The 20,008-nt window shown below is 37.0% G+C and overlaps 1 protein-coding gene across 1 annotated transcript; it reads left to right on the forward strand.

Annotated features, from left to right (window-relative positions):
- Positions 1–65: 65 nt before the first annotated feature.
- LOC136842933 (zinc finger and BTB domain-containing protein 14-like) lies at positions 66–20,008 on the forward strand. The gene is made up of 7 exons (XM_067110945.1): positions 66–1,406; positions 7,218–7,314; positions 8,090–8,380; positions 9,237–9,374; positions 11,681–11,824; positions 12,949–13,056; positions 13,465–20,008. Exons 2-7 carry the CDS (start codon positions 7,222–7,224, stop codon positions 14,002–14,004), a joined length of 1,314 nt encoding a protein of 437 aa, XP_066967046.1. The 5' UTR covers positions 66–1,406; positions 7,218–7,221; the 3' UTR covers positions 14,005–20,008.

Raw genomic sequence — 20,008 nt, forward strand, 5'->3', positions numbered from 1 at the left:
TATCCGTCCTCAAACCGCCTAAATGACTTAAATCCAAGGTGGCAAACAGCCTTTCGAGGGAGCGTACGCTCCTTCGGCGTCCGCTGGTTAGAGTCCGCCGGCGTCACGTTGAGCGTTTGTATTGTTGTCGTTTGTGTGTGTCGTGTTTCCTAATACTGTCATCTGCCAATTAGGCCTCCAAACAGCGGGATGCCCCGACTTTTCCGCGCCCCTGTGACCCTGCGGAGCGGCATGCCCCTTTAGGACCGCGTTCGTCGGGTATTCACCGGGTATCAAGGCCGAAATACCCACCGCTAGGGTACGAAGCACAGGCCTACGTGAGAAGAGGTAGCACCACCACCACCAGCCCCTGTTTTGTTTTGGGTCGAGTGGTCCTTTTAGGCCTGTTGCGTCGAGTGATTCCGAGTGCTTTCGACGTCGAAGTGTGTGCGATGCTTTCCTCCGTGGCCTCGAGAGGGCCTCTTCGAGGTAGGGCGAGGTATTGAGGAGGTAATTCGGTAATTAAGGGCCGCTGCGATAGACGCCCCTGGCTCGAGTGCTCTTGAGTGGACTCCCATAGGCCTACTGGAAGTACGTCGATTCAGCGTCGATTTGTCGGTTTGCGTCGAGTGAAAGTCGACGTAAATTTACGTCGTATTCTTCTCTTAAACTGTGAATGAAATAGGCCTACTCAACGGTTGATTATCTTAGGTTTACGTCAGGCATCGAGTGTACGTCGAATCGTCGATTGACGTCGCGTGATTTCAAGTGAGAATCGACGAAAATTTACGTCATATTCTTCTCTTAAACTTTGAATTAAATAGGCCTGCTCTAGAATAGATTATCTTAGGCCTGCTTGAAGTATCGAGTGTACGTCGAATCGTCGATTGACGTCGAGTGATTTCAAGTGATAATCGACGTAAATTTACGTTAACTTCATCCTTTAGGCCTAAAAACGTCATATTACGTGATATTCCTCCTTCAAACCTTGAATCACATAGGCCTACTCCAGAGTAGAGTAACTAGGCCTAGGCCTACTTGAAAGATCGACTCTGCGTCGATTTACGTCGACAGAATTCGACATAATATCACAAAATATTCATCCCTCAGGACTAGAAGAAGTATTCTATGAATATAATGACGAAATAAATCGGGAATCCTACAATTAAGGCCGGATATAGACCTACTGCCATAGGCCTAGATGCCCCGGCTCGAATGCCCATAGGCCTATTATGTCTTCTTGAATTCGAGTGATAATCGACGCAATATTACAAACCATTCAATCCTCAGACTTCATTTAATCCTAAATTCCCTCGGGAGCGAGAATCCTACGGTCAAGGACAGCCGTAGGCCTACTGCCGTAGACGCCCCTGGCTCAAGCTTACTGCCCGTAGGCCTACTGGAACTATACAGTGGCCCGTTGAAAGGTAAATGGCGATAGGCTTCTTTCTCTCCTCTAGGATCCAATGGAAAATACATTTACCAAATTTTCCTATATATTATTCTGTAGGCCTATTCTTTATTTGTATTCTAGGTTGATGCTGAAATGGTAGGCCTACCTGGCATAAACTAGGCCTATATTAACATATTCCAAGATGTTATTCTGTTGTTGTTATTCAGGTTAAGGCTCATGACAGGTATTCTAGGTTAGGTTGTTGTCAGGTTGGTTATTCTAAATTGATGCTAAAACAGTAGGCCTACCATAGTCTAAACTGTTGTAGATTAGGCCTACATTTAACATAGGATAATGGTCGTTTACGGTCCGAAAGCCCCTACTCGATTTTTTATATCGTTTGAATCTTCCTAAAAATGAAAAAAATATATATATACATAATTCTTGCCAACTAATATTTATCACAGTGAAAAATAACATATATATAAATAGTTGAGGGTTTGTTCTGAGTTTCAGTTTTGCAAAATACATTACATTTGACCCCCCAGGGCTAGCACTAAACGTGGCGAAATGCATATGACCCCCCCCAGGGGCTAGTACTAAGCACGGCAACGAACTTCTACCTTAACATATTCTCAGATGGTATTCCAGTACCTGCTGTTGTGCTGGTTAAGCTAATGCAAGGTATTCTAGTTTGGGGCTAAAGAAATAGGCATACTGCAGTCTTCACTTGTCGCAGACTAGGCTGAATTTTATTCGTATATTTATACCATAAATATTTGCTAAGTGTTTGGGTAAATTTGAAGGAGACATCTTGTAGTTTTATTCTGTACACTTACCAGGTTACCCTCTTGACAGATAGTGACTAGGCCCAGCGAACATAAGCAGCAATGTAAACAAAAGACGTATTGATATCATAGACATAAACTTAAACAAAAGATGGATTAATATCACAAACATAAACTTAAACAAAAGACGTATTGATATCATAAACAGAAACATAAATATCTAAACTTAAACAAAAGCCGTAAACAAACATAAACTTAAACAAAAGATGGATTAATATTAATATCAAAAGATGGATTAATATCACAAACATAAACTTAAAAAAAAGATGGATTAATATCATAAACATAAACTTAAACAAAAGACGTATTGATATCAAACATAGACAAAAAGATGGTAATATCATTAAACAAAAGACGTATTGATATCATAAACATAAACAAAAGATGTATTGATATCATAAACATAAACTTAAACAAAAGACGGATTGATATCATAAACATAAACAAAAGACGTATTGATATCATAAACATAAACTTAAACAAAAGATGGATTAATATCACAAACATAAACTTAAACAAAAGACGTATTGATATCATAAACATAAACTTAAACAAAAGATGGATTGATATCATAAACATAAACTTAAACAAAAGATGGATTGATATCATAAACATAAACTTAAACAAAAGATGGATTGATATCATAAACATAAACTTAAACAAAAGACACATTGATATCATAAACATAAATTTGAACAAAAGATGTATTGATATCATAAACATAAACAAAAGATGGATTGGTACAATAAACACAAACACAATCAAAAACATAAACAAATGATGGATTGATACTGTAAACATAAACACAACAACATGAACAAAAGATGGATTGATGATATAAACATAAACACAATCAAAAACATAAACATAAACAAAAGGTGGATTGATATTGTAAACATAAACATAATCAACAACATAAACAAAAGATGGATTGATATTGTAAACATAAACATAATCAACAACATAAACAAAAGATGGATTGATATCATATCCATAAATATAATAAAAACATAAACAAAAGGTGGATTGATATTGTAAACATAAACGTAATCAACAACATAAACAAAAAATGGATTGGTATCGTAAACTTAAACATAATCAGAAACTTAAACAAAAGATGGATTGATATCATAAACACAGACATGATCAAAAACATAAACAAAAGACTGTTGATATTGTAAACATAAACATTAACAAAAGATGGATTGATATCATAAACAGACACAATAAAAAACATAAACAAAAGACTGTTGATATCGTAAACATAAACAAAAGATGGATTGATGTTATAAACAGACAAAATAAAAAGATAAACAAGACGGATTGATATCATAAACATAGACATAAACAAAAGGCAGATTGATATTGTAAACATAAATGTAATAAAAACCATAAACAAAAGGTGGATTGATATCGTAAACATAAACATAATCAACAACCTAAACAAAAGACGGACTGATGTTGTAAACATAAACATAATCAACAACTTAAACAAAAGACGGATTGATATCGTAAACATAAACACAAACAAAAGATGGAAAATCAGAACCATAAACAAAAGATGGATTGATATTGTAAATATAAACATAATAAAAAACATAGACACAAAGGACTAAATATTCTAGTCGGCTACTGACTGGAACCAGGCTGTGGTAGTAGCCTTCAGTTTTACCGCTCCCACACCTACTTTAGGCCACTAGAATTCTCATCTTATAAGCCTCGTGAAGTTGTATAACCTAAGCATTTTAGCTCAGGCTAAGTAGCTAATTGTCATCGAAATTCTGACAACGGTAAATAAAAGTCCTCTGTAACAGACAGTGCTCTAATGCTGCACTTGTTGCTTGTAATGTGCTGTATGAAGTGTAATTTATCTTCACTTGGACTGTGTTTGTATAGGGTGTGTGAAATTACCAAAATATATTCTTTGATAATGTACCCTGGAGGTAATTTGGCAGGCAAATGATACCAATAAGTAATAGTAATCACTTAAAATTGGTTTGCACTTTCTTGCTGGTATGCATTGTAAGCTCTCAAAAAATATAAATGATTGTTTTTATGCCTGTTGTCATGTTATACGAGCTGAGAATGTATAACCTATATATAGTGTCAAAATATATCGTTACCGAATTACCGAACCCACCCTAACTTAACGTAGGATACAGGCTCCTACTTCTGCTCTTAGGCTCCTCGTGACATTTATGACTGATTAAAAAATATCGCTGTGTGGACATCCTCACCATGGAACACGGCATCCTAATTGATAACGACGGCTCCCCCTCCCTTATCTACCCTTTAATTTATCAGTACATAACTACCTTATCATGCCTTACCTAACTGGAGGCAAAAACTTTTCCCATGACTTCCTGTAAATTTGTTCCTTGTCATACATGTTTAGAGAGTCCATCCATGGCTTAAGTATTTTCAGTAAGCAGTATCCCTTCACATAACACATATCCACATACTCACACGCGCCCAGGTCATGATGGAACAACATTTTAAGTATATATAGGTGTTATTCCCCATAGGGGGTTAGTAGTTCCTCATTGGACGGATGGGTACCGTTCTCTAGTAGCACTCTGTTGGCCCCGCGTTCGATTCTCTGACAAGCCAGTGAAGAATTAGAGGAATTTATTTCTGGTGATAGAAATTCATTTCTCACTATAATATGGTTCGGATTCCACAATAAGCTCTAGGTCCCGTTGCTAGGTAACCAATTGGTTCTTAGCCAAGTAAAATAAATCTAATCCTTTGGGCCAGCCCAAGGAGAGCTGTTAATCAGCTCATTGGTCTCATTAAAGTAAGGTATACTTAACTTAACGTAGGGGGCTAGTGCTGTCAGTGCATCTCACGCCGTGCGCTGTAGGCACTACTTGAGATTCTTTGCAGCGTCCCTTCAGCCCCTAGCTGCAGCCCCTTTCAGTCCTTTTAGTGTACTCTGTTCATATGTTCTTTATTTCATCTTACTTTCCACCCTCACCTAATACTTTCCACCCTCTCCTAACAATTGTTTCATATTTTCATGACTAAATAAACTTTTTGTGATAAAGCTATTATAATACTCAGGTATAAGCATTTTTAGAGTTTTTTTTTTTGTGTTTAAACTATCAAAATAAGCAGTTCTAAGTGTTTTTAGAGGGGTTTTAAGTATTCCCGGATTTTAGCTATTTGCATGGGGGTGCAATATGCATCCCCTGCGAATATGGGGGTTTACAGTACTGTATATAAGTTATTTTATGTCTAGATCAGAGGTAACGTGATAGGAAAAGAACAGTCGCTAGAAGTTTTCATGCTTTCAAAACCTCTTAATGTAGGAAATTATCTGTTGCTTTCTTGTAGGCTAATTGGCTAAAATGGTCTCCCATTATTTCTTGGGTGGGCAAGAGATATATAGGTGGTTACTTAGTATTTTGGAGGTTTGTGAAATCTCCTTAGTGTATATGGTTTAATTTGTGTTAACCCTCTGCTATGCTGTTTAGCTTTTGGGAACCTCTTGCCTATGAGAAGGAAGGTTTTATGAGTAACGTAACTCTGAAATGATTTGACCCCATAAGATCTGGTCTGACTGTACGTATAAGCATGTACAACATTTAGCAATGATGATACCATTATTGGACCTTTATTCTTCACACTGTTGGACTGTGGAACAGTCTCCCTGAGAATGTTGTACAGTCAGAACTCAATAGTTCAAGTGAAGATGCAATGCATTACTACCGTAGAACAATTCACCTTTGAGGAAATTGTGTATGCATTTGTTATGGTAAATCATTTTTGTGTCCATTTACTGCACTGATTTATAATTATTGCAATACTATAGTTTTTTAAGATTTATACTGTTCTGTACAATTCAGGTGTTTCCATATGTGAGGTAGAAAGGAGGGCCTGAGGCATTCTGAGCATGGATGCCAAAGTTTTTGGGGGTAATGCAGTGCCTTCTGAAGGCTTCAGTTTCTCCTTGGACTACTGGTTGAGTAACTGCTATGGTGTTAGGGGCTAGGCACATCACACTTACTTTTCCATCCCTCCTGACGAGGTCTCTTAGTTTTGTAGGCAGAAACATTTCCTAAAGGATGGCAACTTTGTCTTTCAGGCAGATATTAAGATTCTTTTTGTGTGTCCAGGTATTGAAGAACAGGCCACATAGATGAACAAGTGGCATTTCCTGAATACACAGCAGAAAGCAAGCCTTGAGGACCCATGGATTCTTTTCCGTAGCTAAGAACAAACCCAGTGGTGAAATTTGTGCCATCTGCATTTGCACCGAGGTGCAAAGGGAATATAGTATTTGTTGAGCTTCCTTGCAAGCGCACAGCCTTATTTGAGGGTACTGACCACTAGACCAGCCCTAACTTATCATTGTTATAAACTTACAGTAGAAATCAGTAGTGCTTTATCAGCTATGTCAACCTCTCAGAGAACAGATCAGTTGCTGCAGGATTTTGCTCGCCACTTGCTGACAACCTTGTTATCAGTAAGGCAGTCAGTTGAAAATGGAGAGCCAGTTCTCACTGTCATTAAAACCTTCAATTTCCAGACATTTGGCAGTATTCTGTCACTTGGATTTGATTGCCCTGGACTTGAGACTCTTGCTGTATATTCTTTTTCAAACTATGAATACACTGGTTCTTTCACCTGCTCATGGAGGTCTTACCAAGAGTTGTCATCATTTCAAGATTTCGTTGTAGCTCCCCTTGTCAGATTATACACATTTTCCCAGCGTAGAGTCATTGTAATTTTAAGACTGACTGATTGATTGATGTAAAATTTCATGGCGTCTTGACACCTTTCTTTTCATAGTTCATTTGGTATTTTAGGGCACCATTTTTTAATTTAGTTTTTTTTATTTTAGTCTGGCTAGATGAGTTTGACTTAATATATACATTACTGTATATCAACCTCTTTGACATTATCAGAATTTTAAAAATTATGTATTATTACTATTGCTTGGTGATTTATGTCATTTATTACATGAATTATTTACTTTCTCTTTTTGTTTACAGAATCATGGAGGAAGAGTCAGACAACACGGAACTGTGGCTAACGTGGAATGACCACGCACAGATATTGAAAAGTGTATTGTCAACGTTGCGTTATAAGGTAAGTCTTTACTTTCACCTTTTAACAAGTAGTCATTAGACGAATGGATTAATATATGCAGTAACTTTTAGTTCACTTGGATTGTCTTATGTAACCCATCATACTATAAATTGGTTATAGGACTGTTGATATATATATTATATATCATTTGTTGTACAGCACCTAAGAAGTCCCTTGAAATTGGTTTTCAACAAATGCTTTTTCGTAGATGTATTGTCCTATATTGTTGTGAATGAAGGACCTTCTCCTTCCTCTCTAACTGGATGCAAATGCCTTGGTGTGAGAGTAAAGTTTCATGATGTAATTTGAAAGAGAGAAGAAAGGTTGTTTGTATGCCTCATTTGTGGTACATGTCTGAATCCTTAGAACAAGATACAGGCAGTCCCCAGTTATCTGCGGGGGTTCCCTTCCGACGGCATGAAGAGAAGCGAAAATCACTGATAACCGAAAATTGGCAGTTTTCATCACTTATCAGCGCCAATAACCAGCGATACCTGGAGATCGGCACCTCTATTAGATATGTATCGGCCACCAATGCCAGATTTTCGGTGCCGAAAATTGCCGAATTTTTGTCGCTTATCAGCGCCATAAAACCAGATCACCAATAACCGAGCCTGCTGCTAACCGGGGACTGCCTGTAAATTAGTCTTGTGAAGTGTTAGTAATATCTTTACAGTCAGATCAGATTAAAATAATGGTTTTTGTGTATAAAACTTACAATCGTTTAAATTAAAATGCAAACATTTTCAATTGTGAGCATCTTCTTTCTTTACAGGAGCTGTATGCAGATGTCACACTAGTTTGCGGTACCAAGCAGTATGCCGTTCACAGATTTATCTTGGCGACATGTAGTGCATACTTCGAGAAGTTGCTTGAAACCATTCCTGGCCAGCACCCGGTTGTCGTCCTTACCAACACATCTCCAAAGGATCTAGAAGCCCTGCTCGACTTCATGTATCTTGGTCAGACCGAAGTAAATTCGACAGATTTGGATCGGTTGCTGGACGTCGCGTACGAATTCAGAATTCGGGGTCTCATTTCTGCACGAGATGATCCAGAAGTGCAGGTATTGTTCTTATATCATATAGGGTAGCATGAGACGTTCAGGTGTATAAAAACTCAGGCGGCGAGCACTGCATCCCTTAGTTCTTCGGTTGGTTTGATCTATTAGCTTCATTATTATGGTGCTGATTTCAGGTTTGACCAAGTGATAAAATAATAGTTGGTAAAGAGGAAATATCTGCCATCTTATGCAGTGACACATTCTGGTATTCGTACTTCAACAACTCTTTTTTTCTTTTAATCCATTGCTCATTTCAATATGCAGTATGGTTAGTTCAGAAATTGAGTGTTGAGTCGTTGGAAAATAGACAGGATATTTCAAAGGCTCAGATGAATTGGGGATTATTATCAGAAGAGAAAAAGAGCAACAATTACCATAGCCAGATTATCATGAGAAAGGATGTTAGATAAAGACAGTGACAGGCTGGTAATTCATGTCAGAGGTACATAAGATAGGACAGAGTGAAGAGAGCACATTTTGTAATTGAATCCCATAAACTGATACTCTTACAGTAAAAATGTTAGTACACTGTATTGTATATGGTACAGTATATCTGTTACCTTGTGGGGTCAGTATTTTGAATGAAATTTCATACATTTTTTATTATCTCATCCATAAGAATGTTGATTACAGCATTATAATGGTTTGAACATATTAATGTCAAAAACACTGGTGAATAAACAACCAGTGTCATTGATGCTGGTGCTAAGGCCCAAACAAAAGTTAAGTTTGTATTTATAAAGGAAAAGAATGGTCTTATTTTTTTTCCGTTTGAATTTGTTTGAATTTATATTGCCATGAAGACGACATTTAAATGCATATAATTTCTCAGGACCTAACACTTAATCATTTTTTCCAGTCTGACGGTGTTGTTTACGACGAAGCAAGTGAAACTCCAAAAATAGAATACACAGAAGCCCCAGAAAATGACGAGAGTGTAGTGGACAGCTATCCGATGCCAGCATCTGACCCATTGAATACGATGGGAGATTCGCAGGTAGAGTATTCAGAAAGAAGATAGATGTAGTTGCCACATTGTCAGATGAGTAATTGGGTTGGAAATGGATTCCAGACACCACCCTGTTTAGGAACATTCAGCTGACAAACATTCAGATGCAAATAAATAGGATCACACATTAAAATTGTGTTCAGAGTGCTCCCCTTCGCCACCCGAAAGTTCAAATTTGTTTTGCTCTCGTATTCTGTACATACAGTACTGAATGTGCAGTGCATTGTGTTTTAGGATGAAAAAAATTACAGTATGGTATTGACTTTATAGCATACCTTACTTGAATAGGTGTGAAGAGTAAAGTAACCAACTTACAAACGGCCGTCTGGAACGTAACTCGTTTGTAAGTTGGGTGGTGTCTTTGCTGTGTGGCTGTTAATTAGGATAGTAAAGAGAAACTGCAGTAATTCGTGAAAGGGGCTGAGAGTGTTTCGAAGAGGAGACAGTATAATGGCAACATTAGCAGTATTTATTTGATTTTGGTAACAAGGAAATTGTAAGATGGAGCCATTATTAATGTAAATATATATGATGGATGAATGGAAGTGTGTGATTCTTGTGATGGTGTGGAACTGTCTCCCTGGGGATACTGTGCAATTAGAACCTCAAAAGTTCAAGCAAAGGTGTAATACATTACTACCCTGAAACAATTCCCCTTGTACTTTTAATAATTTCTTAACATTTTTATCTGCTTATTAATTTGTTAATTTATCTTTGCTTTCTGATAACTGATCTCTTTCAATATTTCCTGCTCTCTTCGGTAATCGCTTTCAAATGAACACTATTATTCGTTAGAAGCTTGAATTTCAAATCAGTGGCCCATGTAGCTTTGTTATATATGAATAGGGTTCATCTCCTGATTAAGAATTATATAATAATAATAATAATAATAATAATAATAGGATAAGAGGAGCAGTAGGTTACGGAATAAGTGAAACAAAGGAAATAACCTGGTTATTTCCTTTGTTAAAAAAGGTGTGGAAGAGATGAGTTATGTCACAGACAGCTAAAGCTAGAAGCATGATGAGTTTGTTGGTCCATTCTCCTTCACAAAAGTTGAGTTTGGATATTATATGCAATTGAAAAGAAAAGGGTCAGAGCCCTTGAGATAGGTTATTTACAAATTGTATAGAGAGTCAGTAATGAAAGGATGAGAAATGTGGAGATAGGGCAGTCCCTGGGTTATGTCAGAGGTTCCATTCTTGACGCATGACGTAAGCCAGAAAACGACGGAAGCCGGAACACTGTATTATAAAATTGCTAAAAATGAGAAATAAAGTGATTAAAGCCTTACATTTGATCCTGTGGTTGAGGTGTGCATCCACAATCGTGTAGAATTTCCTCCAAAATTGTACAACTATTCTTCCGTTGCCGTAAGACTGAAACAACTTAACCTCGGAACATCCGCTGTAACCCAGAACATATTTTTTGATGAATATATTTGAAAAGCACCGTAAGCTTGGAATGGGGCAAGTGGAGGCCGATGTAACCTTGGGACTGTCAGTACTTGAAAGAAATGGTAAAAAGGTTAGTGGCACTGTTGGATAAGTATTCTTAGATGGTTTGGTCTTGTGAAGATGATGTTGGAGGATATGTTGTTGGAAAAGAGAGTTAACTTTGTAAGTGGGTGGAGGAAGGAGGTAAGAAAACTGAAAGTTATAGGTGGAAGGTGTAAAAGATGAATTCCCAGTGTGAGGGTAGTGTCCTCAGTGCACCTCACGCTGTGCTCTGTAGGCATTACTTGAGGTCCTTTGCACTGTGCACTGTCCCTTTGGTCCCCAGCTGCAACCCATTTCATTCCTTTTGCAGCACCTCCTTTCATATTCTTTTTCTTCCGTCTTACTTTGCACCCTCTCCTAACAGTTGTTTCATAGTGCAGCTGAGAGGTTTTCCTCCTGTTACAACTTCAAACCTTTTTACTGTCAGTATCCCTTTCAGTGCTGAATGACCTCATAGGAACATAAACTATAGCCTAAAGTTTATATTCCAGTCCATTCCCAGAAGAAGGAATAGGCCTTGATATGTAAGAAGTGACATTGGGGTCACAGGAAATGTATGAGAAGCACAGTTCGAGATTCTATCTTTGTAGGTGTTTGAACATCTGATGTGGACATTTTTTGCATTTTGGGTTCATCCATGACTTGGCATTTACAGTAGGAATATGGCAGTGACCACTGCGTTTTTACTGCGGGGCCTTCCTGGTGTCAGGGAAACCAGCATAGTGTTGGAAAAAATAAAGAAATACTGTATCTTATACTTTGTTTTACATTGATTAGTGTCTTGTTTTTTATCAGGACGAAGAAATTGTCGAGCCAACCCATAACGGCGCAGAACCTGAGGAAACTTACATAGAAGAGCCTACTATAATAAAGGACATGAAAGTGGAAGAGAAGATTGAGGAGGACATCAAGCAGCCAGCTGTTGATAGTGGTCTGAAGGTAAGTTTATTCATATTCATGTATTTTGCTCTCGTTTTTGTACCATGTTCGTCGTTTCTTGGAAAGTATTCCTTGTAAATGAAGGCAAGAAGCTGCATAGCATGTTTGCGTGCATCATGGGTAGATTGTTTAGACCCATGATATTACAGGTGCCTTAAGAACTGTCACATGATACTAAAAGAGAGAGAGAGAGCTTCACCAAAAATGTTTACATTACTTATCTCTGAATGCTGTTTTCCATCTTAAATCCATTAATATACATACTGCCAATAGTAAAGAGGGGAACAAACAATACTGGATCACTATCATGGGTAATAGTAATAGCAAAATTAATGTTGCTGATAGACTTTAACATGAATGAATGGATTAGGGAATGGTGTACATAGTGGTGGCTTTTGGTTAAACTCCAATGTCTTGGGGGAAACCCTCAGGTTTGCTTGCTAAGTCATCAGCAGCAATTGCCTGGTCCCTTTGGTCCTAGCTGGGTTGGAGGGCAGGTTCTTGGATACTGATCACTAGTGTACATTTTCAGCCTCTAAGACATTGTGCAACTGTGCAGTTGCCTGTCCTTCCCTCTGGGTGACCTTTAGAGTTTAGACAGTTAAAACTAAATTGTTCAGTTATCTCAATGTGTTCTTGCCCTCCATGATTTGCCCTGCATAGGTGACGATGTGTCTAACGATTCTGAATATCTGGCATTATTTCAAGTGGTTCGTTGTCCATCGTACATTTTTTTTACAGTAGTATTTGTAGTAAAATTTTGCATGATTTATTCATAAAAGAAGATTGCAGGAACCTTGAGATGTTAGCCATAAATGTATAAAAATCTCATAATCATAAATTGGTGAAAAAATCCTCAGTGATGTAAAGTGTTAAGATATATTTAAAAATATGTATATAAAATAAGAGCTTTTGAGAACCTGCTCGATTCTCCTTGCAATTGTGGAGGAGAATTGATAGGTCTTTGAAAACTTTCTTTGTACTGTATAAATATATTAGTATATTTGCTTACATCAGTGTGGATGATTTTGCAATCTTAAATTTATAAGTACGGTCGGTGGGCAACAGACAGAAAATGTAATATTCTAGTGGTACCTTGTGTTCAGTAATTTATACCTTTACAGGAGTACCAGAACTTCATCCAGAAACTAATGCAGGAAAACGAGGAAGCAGAGTCGTTAAGCCCAGCACCAGTCCCCAGTGTACCTGAGAAGTCATGTGTCATTGAGAAGGTATGAGCTTGTATTTTTGTAATCTTCAAAATCCTAATGTTGTATCGTTAGTGAAGTATTGTCTCCTTAATTCATTCTCTTTAGACGTCTCTTTTTCCGAGTACACTCTTGATTGTTTTCACTGTCTTGCATTATGCTTGCTAAGCATTGCAAAGGGATTACAGTTGTAGGGTTTTGCTACAGGCCGATTGAAGTAGAAATTTGTATTTTGAGGATGCGTTTGTATGATAATGCAGAGTAAAACCGGGGAGAAATAGTACTGACGGAAGTAAACAAACTAATACTTTTTGATTCGTATCAGAACTTACATGCACGTTGATATTACTTATATTGTAGGGGGATTGTTCGTACATTCTTGGCAATGGTCTAGTGGACAGCAGTTTTCTTACATTCACCTTGTGCTTTCAGAAAGTCCCAAAGCATCATGACACCAAATTTAAAAAAGGTAAGTGCAAAAGTAAAATCGAAAAGCTCAAGAGCGATATGAAGAAGCAGAAGGAGAAACTCGCGAAGAACAAGATGGAAAACTTGAAAGAGAAGGTGAAGTCGGTCAGGAACACAGACGACACCAAGACCAAGATCATGATGTGTCCCGGCTGCAAGAAAACCTTCATGTGCCAGAGCGTGCTGGAAGACCACATGAAGACCCACGACGACCTCGAGATTGTGAGTTGTGCCAAGTGTCCGTTCAAAGCTCTTAGCCAGCAGCAAATGCAGAAACACATGCTCACCCACCAGCAGAGGATAGAGCAAAAGAGCAGACCTTACCAGTGTCCGTACTGCCCTGCCCGTCAGGTAGACAGATCTAGTTTCTTGCGGCACCAAAAAACGCTGCATCCTGACAAGAAGCTTCTAGACTCCGTCATGAACGCGAAAGTGGTTCTTGAGGACTGCAAATACAAGAAGATTCGACCGAACAAAGTGGAGAAAGAATTAGTGCCCTCATAACACTGAAATGAGGACTCGGGGGGGAAAAAAGGGGGTGTATGCAGTATTTTTATGTTTTTTTTAAGTAGTTTTTTCAAAATTATTGTAGTTATTTTTGGTTGAGTTCTTTTATATTTTGTTATGTACTATAAAAGCATAAATGTACATGTAAATATTGTATATAATTATCAAGTGGTACAGTGCACTGAAAGGTGAAAAGACTCATTACAATCCTTTTTTTTTCTTCTTTTTTTTTTTTTAAAGATTTTGACCTCAGTTTTAGTCACATCACACAAGAAACTTCACATTGGTACAAAAAATTTATTGAACGTGACTTGCCGTCCTATTTTTCATTTTGTGGGGGGGAAGTTGCCCTTTGAAAAAATGCTGAAAGTTTTAAGTTTGACCTAAAGTCTCATCTTTTGTTTCTTTTAAAGATGACTTTCGTTTCCATGTATCAGTGAACAGGAATTGATCTTCAGTAATGAACCCTGCCAATTCCAAAGGATTTTACGTTGATCACTGTTTTCTTGATTTGCCAATACTTACTTTTGTTGTTGTTTCTTAACGAAATGCTTTTACAGTATTTAAGTTTACGAGAAAGGTTTACAATTTATGTGTCTCGATGCAAATTATTTTAGTAACGCTTCGATTTCTTCTCTAGAGTACTGTGGTAGAATTGTAAGACGTAGATCTAGCGTATAATGTACTGTACTTCTATACCAATGCTGTTTGGTATATGCAATGTTCAATTAGGCATCATCTTTTATTAGAATAGATTAGATTATGTGTATTTTTATCTTCGTCCTTGTCAGAGTAAGATAGTATGATAAATAAAGTGAACTGCAGCAGTTAAACGTAGTTTTTAAATTTACGAAGAGTAGTCGTAGGTCGTTGAATTTTGTGTATCTTTTTCCATGTGTAAGGTATACTGAGATTGCTTGTCTGGTTAAGCAGTTTAGATATTCATTACATTCAAAATGCTGGCATGTCACAAATAGTCGAAAGTCCTCGATTTCTCAGTAGAAGTGTTTATTTTTGTGATAGGACCCTCGTGAAAATATTTTACTCTTCCAGCTCATTTGCTGTTATAAATATTTTTTTTTACAGTGACATGGGTAAATTTATCCAAATAATACTGAAGCTGAAAAGAGGTTATTATTTTTTTTTAAGGTTTTCAGACTATAAAAATTAGCATCTAGAAATTTAAGTGTGCTTTTTCAATTGAAGTAGTACCATTATGTTAAATGAGCAAATGGACTTGCTGTGAACTAAAGGACCTGTTATCTATCAGGACTACGGTATTTGAAAGAATCTGTGGTAGTCGCTGCTGTACTGTATATGATTTAATTTCTGTGACTTGAATGTTCTTGGTGTTTGTGAACACAATTAGGGACCCTTAACCCTTTGAGATTCCAATGCCATCCACCAAAAAGATTTGGCTAAATTTCGTGTATCATTTTTGCCCTCTCTTATTGTTGTTTTACATTTTTCAACACACTGCAAAGAATAACAGGTATTCATCCCCAAACCGATGCCAAAATCCAGCATTATACCGTGGAAAATAAATGCGCAGCATTGTTGATTTGAGTCTGCTGTGCTGATGCCAAAAGCCAACGTTATACTGTGGAAAACAAATTCGCAGCGTTGTTGGTTTGAGTATGCTGTGCTGCAGGTGAATTTGTAATCCCCCTACCCCCCACCCTCTCCCCAGTCTCAAAGGGTTAAAATAATCTAGAGTTGATCATTGTATCTTTTTTTCACTGTACCATACTGTAATGCCTAATTTTTCAGTGGTAAGGTTGCCACAGGATCTTAGATAAAATGTGATTTTAAAAATTTTACAAGGTCACAGCTATAAGAGGTATTGTGCCTGTCAGAATAATTTGCAGTTTCTAGCTTTGGAAATATCTGAAAAATAGTTTGTCCCTGTCAGAAAAGATTTAAGAAAACAAATTCCATTTTTTCGTTGGAATTTTCTTTTCCCCAGCAGTAGACTGCTTCAATATTGTTTGTGATAGGATTTAACTGGACTGCTAGGTTAACATTCATAATGCCCAGTGGATTTGTCTTAATGAATACTATATACAGTGCGTCCTCAACTTACAGCGATTCGATCTTACGGCGCTTTTTCAGTGCTGTTACTGGTGTTTTACAGTGGCGTAATTTGATGTTGCATCAAATTACAGTGCCGTAAGCGCCATTAACTTGATGCCTATCCTTGCCGTTATTGACGGCGCTTATGGCCGTTAACAGCACTGAAAAAGCACCGTAAGATCGAATCCACCATAAGTCGGTGTAGCCGTAAGTCGGTGATCCGCTGTATTAGACATAGATTTAACAATTGGATAGACTGAAATGTTGAAGTCTGTTAAAATTTCACAGAAATTTGTCTCCAAAGCCCTAAATTTACTTTTGATTGAAAATTGAACATTTTTTAAATTATGCTTTATTATAAAAGTTTAGTTTTGCATTCAGTTCATCTTTGGATTGAGTCTTGGGGCTTTTCATATTACCTACGGGCCAAAGGAGCAATCATTTCAAAGACAGGATAACGTTACCTCCGTTTAATGCTCTTTTTTAAGTGAATATCATGTTCAGCAGTGGGTTTAACATCTAAAAAATTTGTTGCTACGATAATCTTTATTCCAGAAAGCCGGTCATCTATTGAACCGTGGGTTTTGGAGAATATTTGTATTCTCTGTAGCCATTGGCGTTAGATTTTTATTATCTTGTAAAATTTGAGGAATAAAAAGCTTATGTGTTGAACAAGAATTTTTAGGAAATTAAAGTTTTGAGGGGCTTAAGATACCTCTAGAATAGCAGAAATTATAATTGTATGTGATGACATATTGTAGTCATTTCAACTGAAGACCATATTGCCATTAATTCTGAAAATGGAAGCATCAGTATTTAAATAAGTTTGGTTAGTGGAATTTAACTATGAATTTAGGTATTGAAATTTTACCTTCCCAAATTGTACATTGATTGGAAGTACAGAATATTTGAATTATAACTTAAATGAAATTTGTAATGAGGCACTTTTCTGTCTAAATTTGGTAAGGTGTACACAGAAAATGATAAACATTCATGTGTGAATATGGGTAAAAATACATTTGTAAAAAGTTTCTGGAGAAGGTGTGGGGTCCTTTCGTTTGTTTTCAGAGTTTGGCTGAGAATTATATTATCATTTATGGCCATATATGTAAGCCCTTCCGTTTTGGCAGTTCCTAATCATTCATAAAAAGTGAAGTAACCAAAGGGTTCAAGCATTGCCTCACTGAAAGTAGATCAGTTACCTAAGCAATGAGGAGCGTCTAGCTATCTAAGTCGTTTGGAGTATGATTTTTATTCAATACACATTTCATTTTGGGTAACCTTAATTTGATTCTTGACCCATTAATTCATCATCTTGGCTTTGGGAGGTTGAAAAAGTGATTATCATCATCTCCATCTTGGTATTTTGTTGTTAACGAATTATAATTTTATTTGGTTTGCAGAACTTGGTCGTTTTTGAAGTACTGTACTGGTTATAACATGACCAAATGCATATGGTTTATGCGTCTTGGTCAATTCCTCTGCCATTAATGTATGGCTTAGAGGTCCTGTCACAAACTAGCAGACTGCTATAATTGATATCTGGTTTACAGGTAATTCTTGAAGCAGTAGATGGATTCCTCTCTGTTGTTGATGTCATATGGTTCAGGTTTCATTTCTTAAAAAAAGCAGGATGACATGTGATGTCCTTATTTTTCTATTCATAGACATTGTAGGCGGGCGGCACAGGTAGTGCAAGTGATTGAGTGGAAGCTTGAGTATTTCTCTGGACTCTGCGAAGGCTTTCCCTCCTTACTCCTCTAGCTTATTATGGGGACCTGGCTTACCTTTTGCAGATAAGCAATTACATTTTTCCTAGGGCAGATGCTGTACAGCATTACTATTTTAATGTAAGGTGCTTTTAATTGCTAACATGGCAAGACGGGTGTTTTGATTTCAGTTGTACCACTTCTCAACCCAGTTTACCAAGGGCACTGGTTATTTCGGTTTTCAATGCCTTCTCATACCAGCAGTGTTGTTAGCCATTCAGTCAGCCACAGGCTCTTTTGTGTGCCCAGTTTTTCCATTTATAATGATTCTGAAACACCTTGGTAGATTTTAGAGACTTCCATGACTTGCATAGTTTTATTCACAGGTTTTTTACTAGAGGAAATTCTATAAGCACTAGAAACAGCTAATGTCTCAGTTTGTCTCCTAATCTGATCGTTTTCAAGTAAGTTTGCAAGAGTAGGAGTTTAAATATTAAACGTGAACATCTTTGTCCGGTGTTTATTGGGTGAAATAAGAATGCAGATAACACAGTAACTATTTTGGTTGGAAGCAAGGCTGTTATGGTGCATGTGCCTTCCTTTTCTATTCATGCAGACGGAACTTTCTCCTCTCCCTACCTTCTTGCACCTTTTCCATTCTGTTAAGTTTCCAGTTGTGATAATTGCTCTGCTTTGGGTCACCAGTTTCCATTATGTACACGATGCCAGAAATCTGAAGTCTGTTTCAAGGAATTTAAAATAATTTGTTTATCGTGGGTTTGTACTTTGGACTGCATGTTCTTGCAGCCTCTCCTTGTTTGTAATTGGGCTAATGAAAATTTAGGTAGCTTTATTTTTGTAAGATGAGCAGCTTGTTTTTATTCTATCTCTCTGTTTCTGGTTTGTACTCATTTCAGTTGGTAGCACAATGGTCATTGCAGAAATGTAATATTAAGAGTTTTTTTATTTACTCCTTAAGTGACAAAATAACCAAAAAATAACCCTCTGCAGTACCACTTTATAAACATCTGTGAACTCTCAGAAGTTGATTGTCGCCCATGGAAACAGTCTAGCAGCCTCTCCATCATGTCACACCTTCAGCAACAGAAGCGAGTTTCATCAACATTATAGATTTTTCAGGTAGTCCTTACAATATTACACGTTGCTGCCATTGACGGGGGCACGGCGCCTGGCAAGTTCTTTTGTTCAATATATTTCAGGTCATGAATCCTGTCCTTGGGAATAACAAAAATATGATTCATAATTGTTACTTGGTGCTATGAGCCCTTGGGCCATCTTTTATTCACGTCGAGAATGAAAGTCTTTTACAGTTTGCCTTGCAGTAAGTGTTCTGCAGTTAGTATTCCCGTTTTGTTTGCAAATATGGCAGCTTGTTGGTTTGAAAGTTTTATTCATATATTTACCATTTGCATTCATTTACTCACACCTTTGCAAAATATACTCGATCAGTTTCCCTTTTTTGAAATGTACGCAGCAGAGTTGAGACAGAAATACTCACATTCTTGAGAAACAATTTTTTGTAAATAGTGTACGTGAAGATTTGTGCTGCTTTAGCCTTAAGTATTAAAGAAAACATTAATGAAAAACATTAAGAAACATTATAAGGAAAACGTTCCCCCTTCCAATACTTATTTTGAACAGTCCTTTGGTCACAGAAATAAATGGTTCTACTTCATTTGTAAGGACAAAGTGTCTTTCCTACATTTGTTCCTCTAGAGAAAAAGGTCTCTTGTCCAGGATTGTGTGGATGATTACGTTTCAGTCTTTATGGTAATGATAAGAAAAAAATATTTGATTGGTTGAAATGTTCATATTAGATCATGTTGGTTTTTTTATATATAAAAAGATTTCTTATTTAATGTTAATACAGTACTATACTGTTTTTTGTATCTTGTAAGTCACACTTTGTCATCCTTTTTGGATGAGAATTTCCATATTTTTTTATATCATTCAAAGGTTCACAAATTGCACAAGGAATTATTTTCAATACTATATTTTCCCTGATAACCTTTGATTGATTATCCTAGAAGTATTCAGTTTACCAGATATTCGTCTGCGAATTTTTTATATGCCATTAGTATTATTAAAAATACTGGTAACATTGTTGTCATACGGTAATTATCATCAAAGCAGTTCCGTTACCCTTAATGAGTGGCAGAACATGAGACTGGAGAACAAATACATGTCTTTCTTCCAAA

The sequence above is a fragment of the Macrobrachium rosenbergii genome, chromosome 10 (assembly GCF_040412425.1).
Source record: "Macrobrachium rosenbergii isolate ZJJX-2024 chromosome 10, ASM4041242v1, whole genome shotgun sequence".
In the NCBI taxonomy this organism is placed as follows: Eukaryota; Metazoa; Arthropoda; class Malacostraca; order Decapoda; family Palaemonidae; genus Macrobrachium; species Macrobrachium rosenbergii.

What these genes read in the sequence shown, in the direction of transcription:
- LOC136842933 (XM_067110945.1), top strand. Translation starts at nt 7,222, where the DNA reads ATGGAGGAAGAGTCAGACAACACGGAACTGTGGCTAACGTGGAATGAC. An exon ending in TGTCAACGTTGCGTTATAAG is followed by an intron (nt 7,315 to 8,089) that starts GTAAGTCTTTAC and finishes CTTTCTTTACAG; the next exon opens with GAGCTGTATGCAGATGTCAC. An exon ending in GAGATGATCCAGAAGTGCAG is followed by an intron (nt 8,381 to 9,236) that starts GTATTGTTCTTA and finishes CATTTTTTCCAG; the next exon opens with TCTGACGGTGTTGTTTACGA.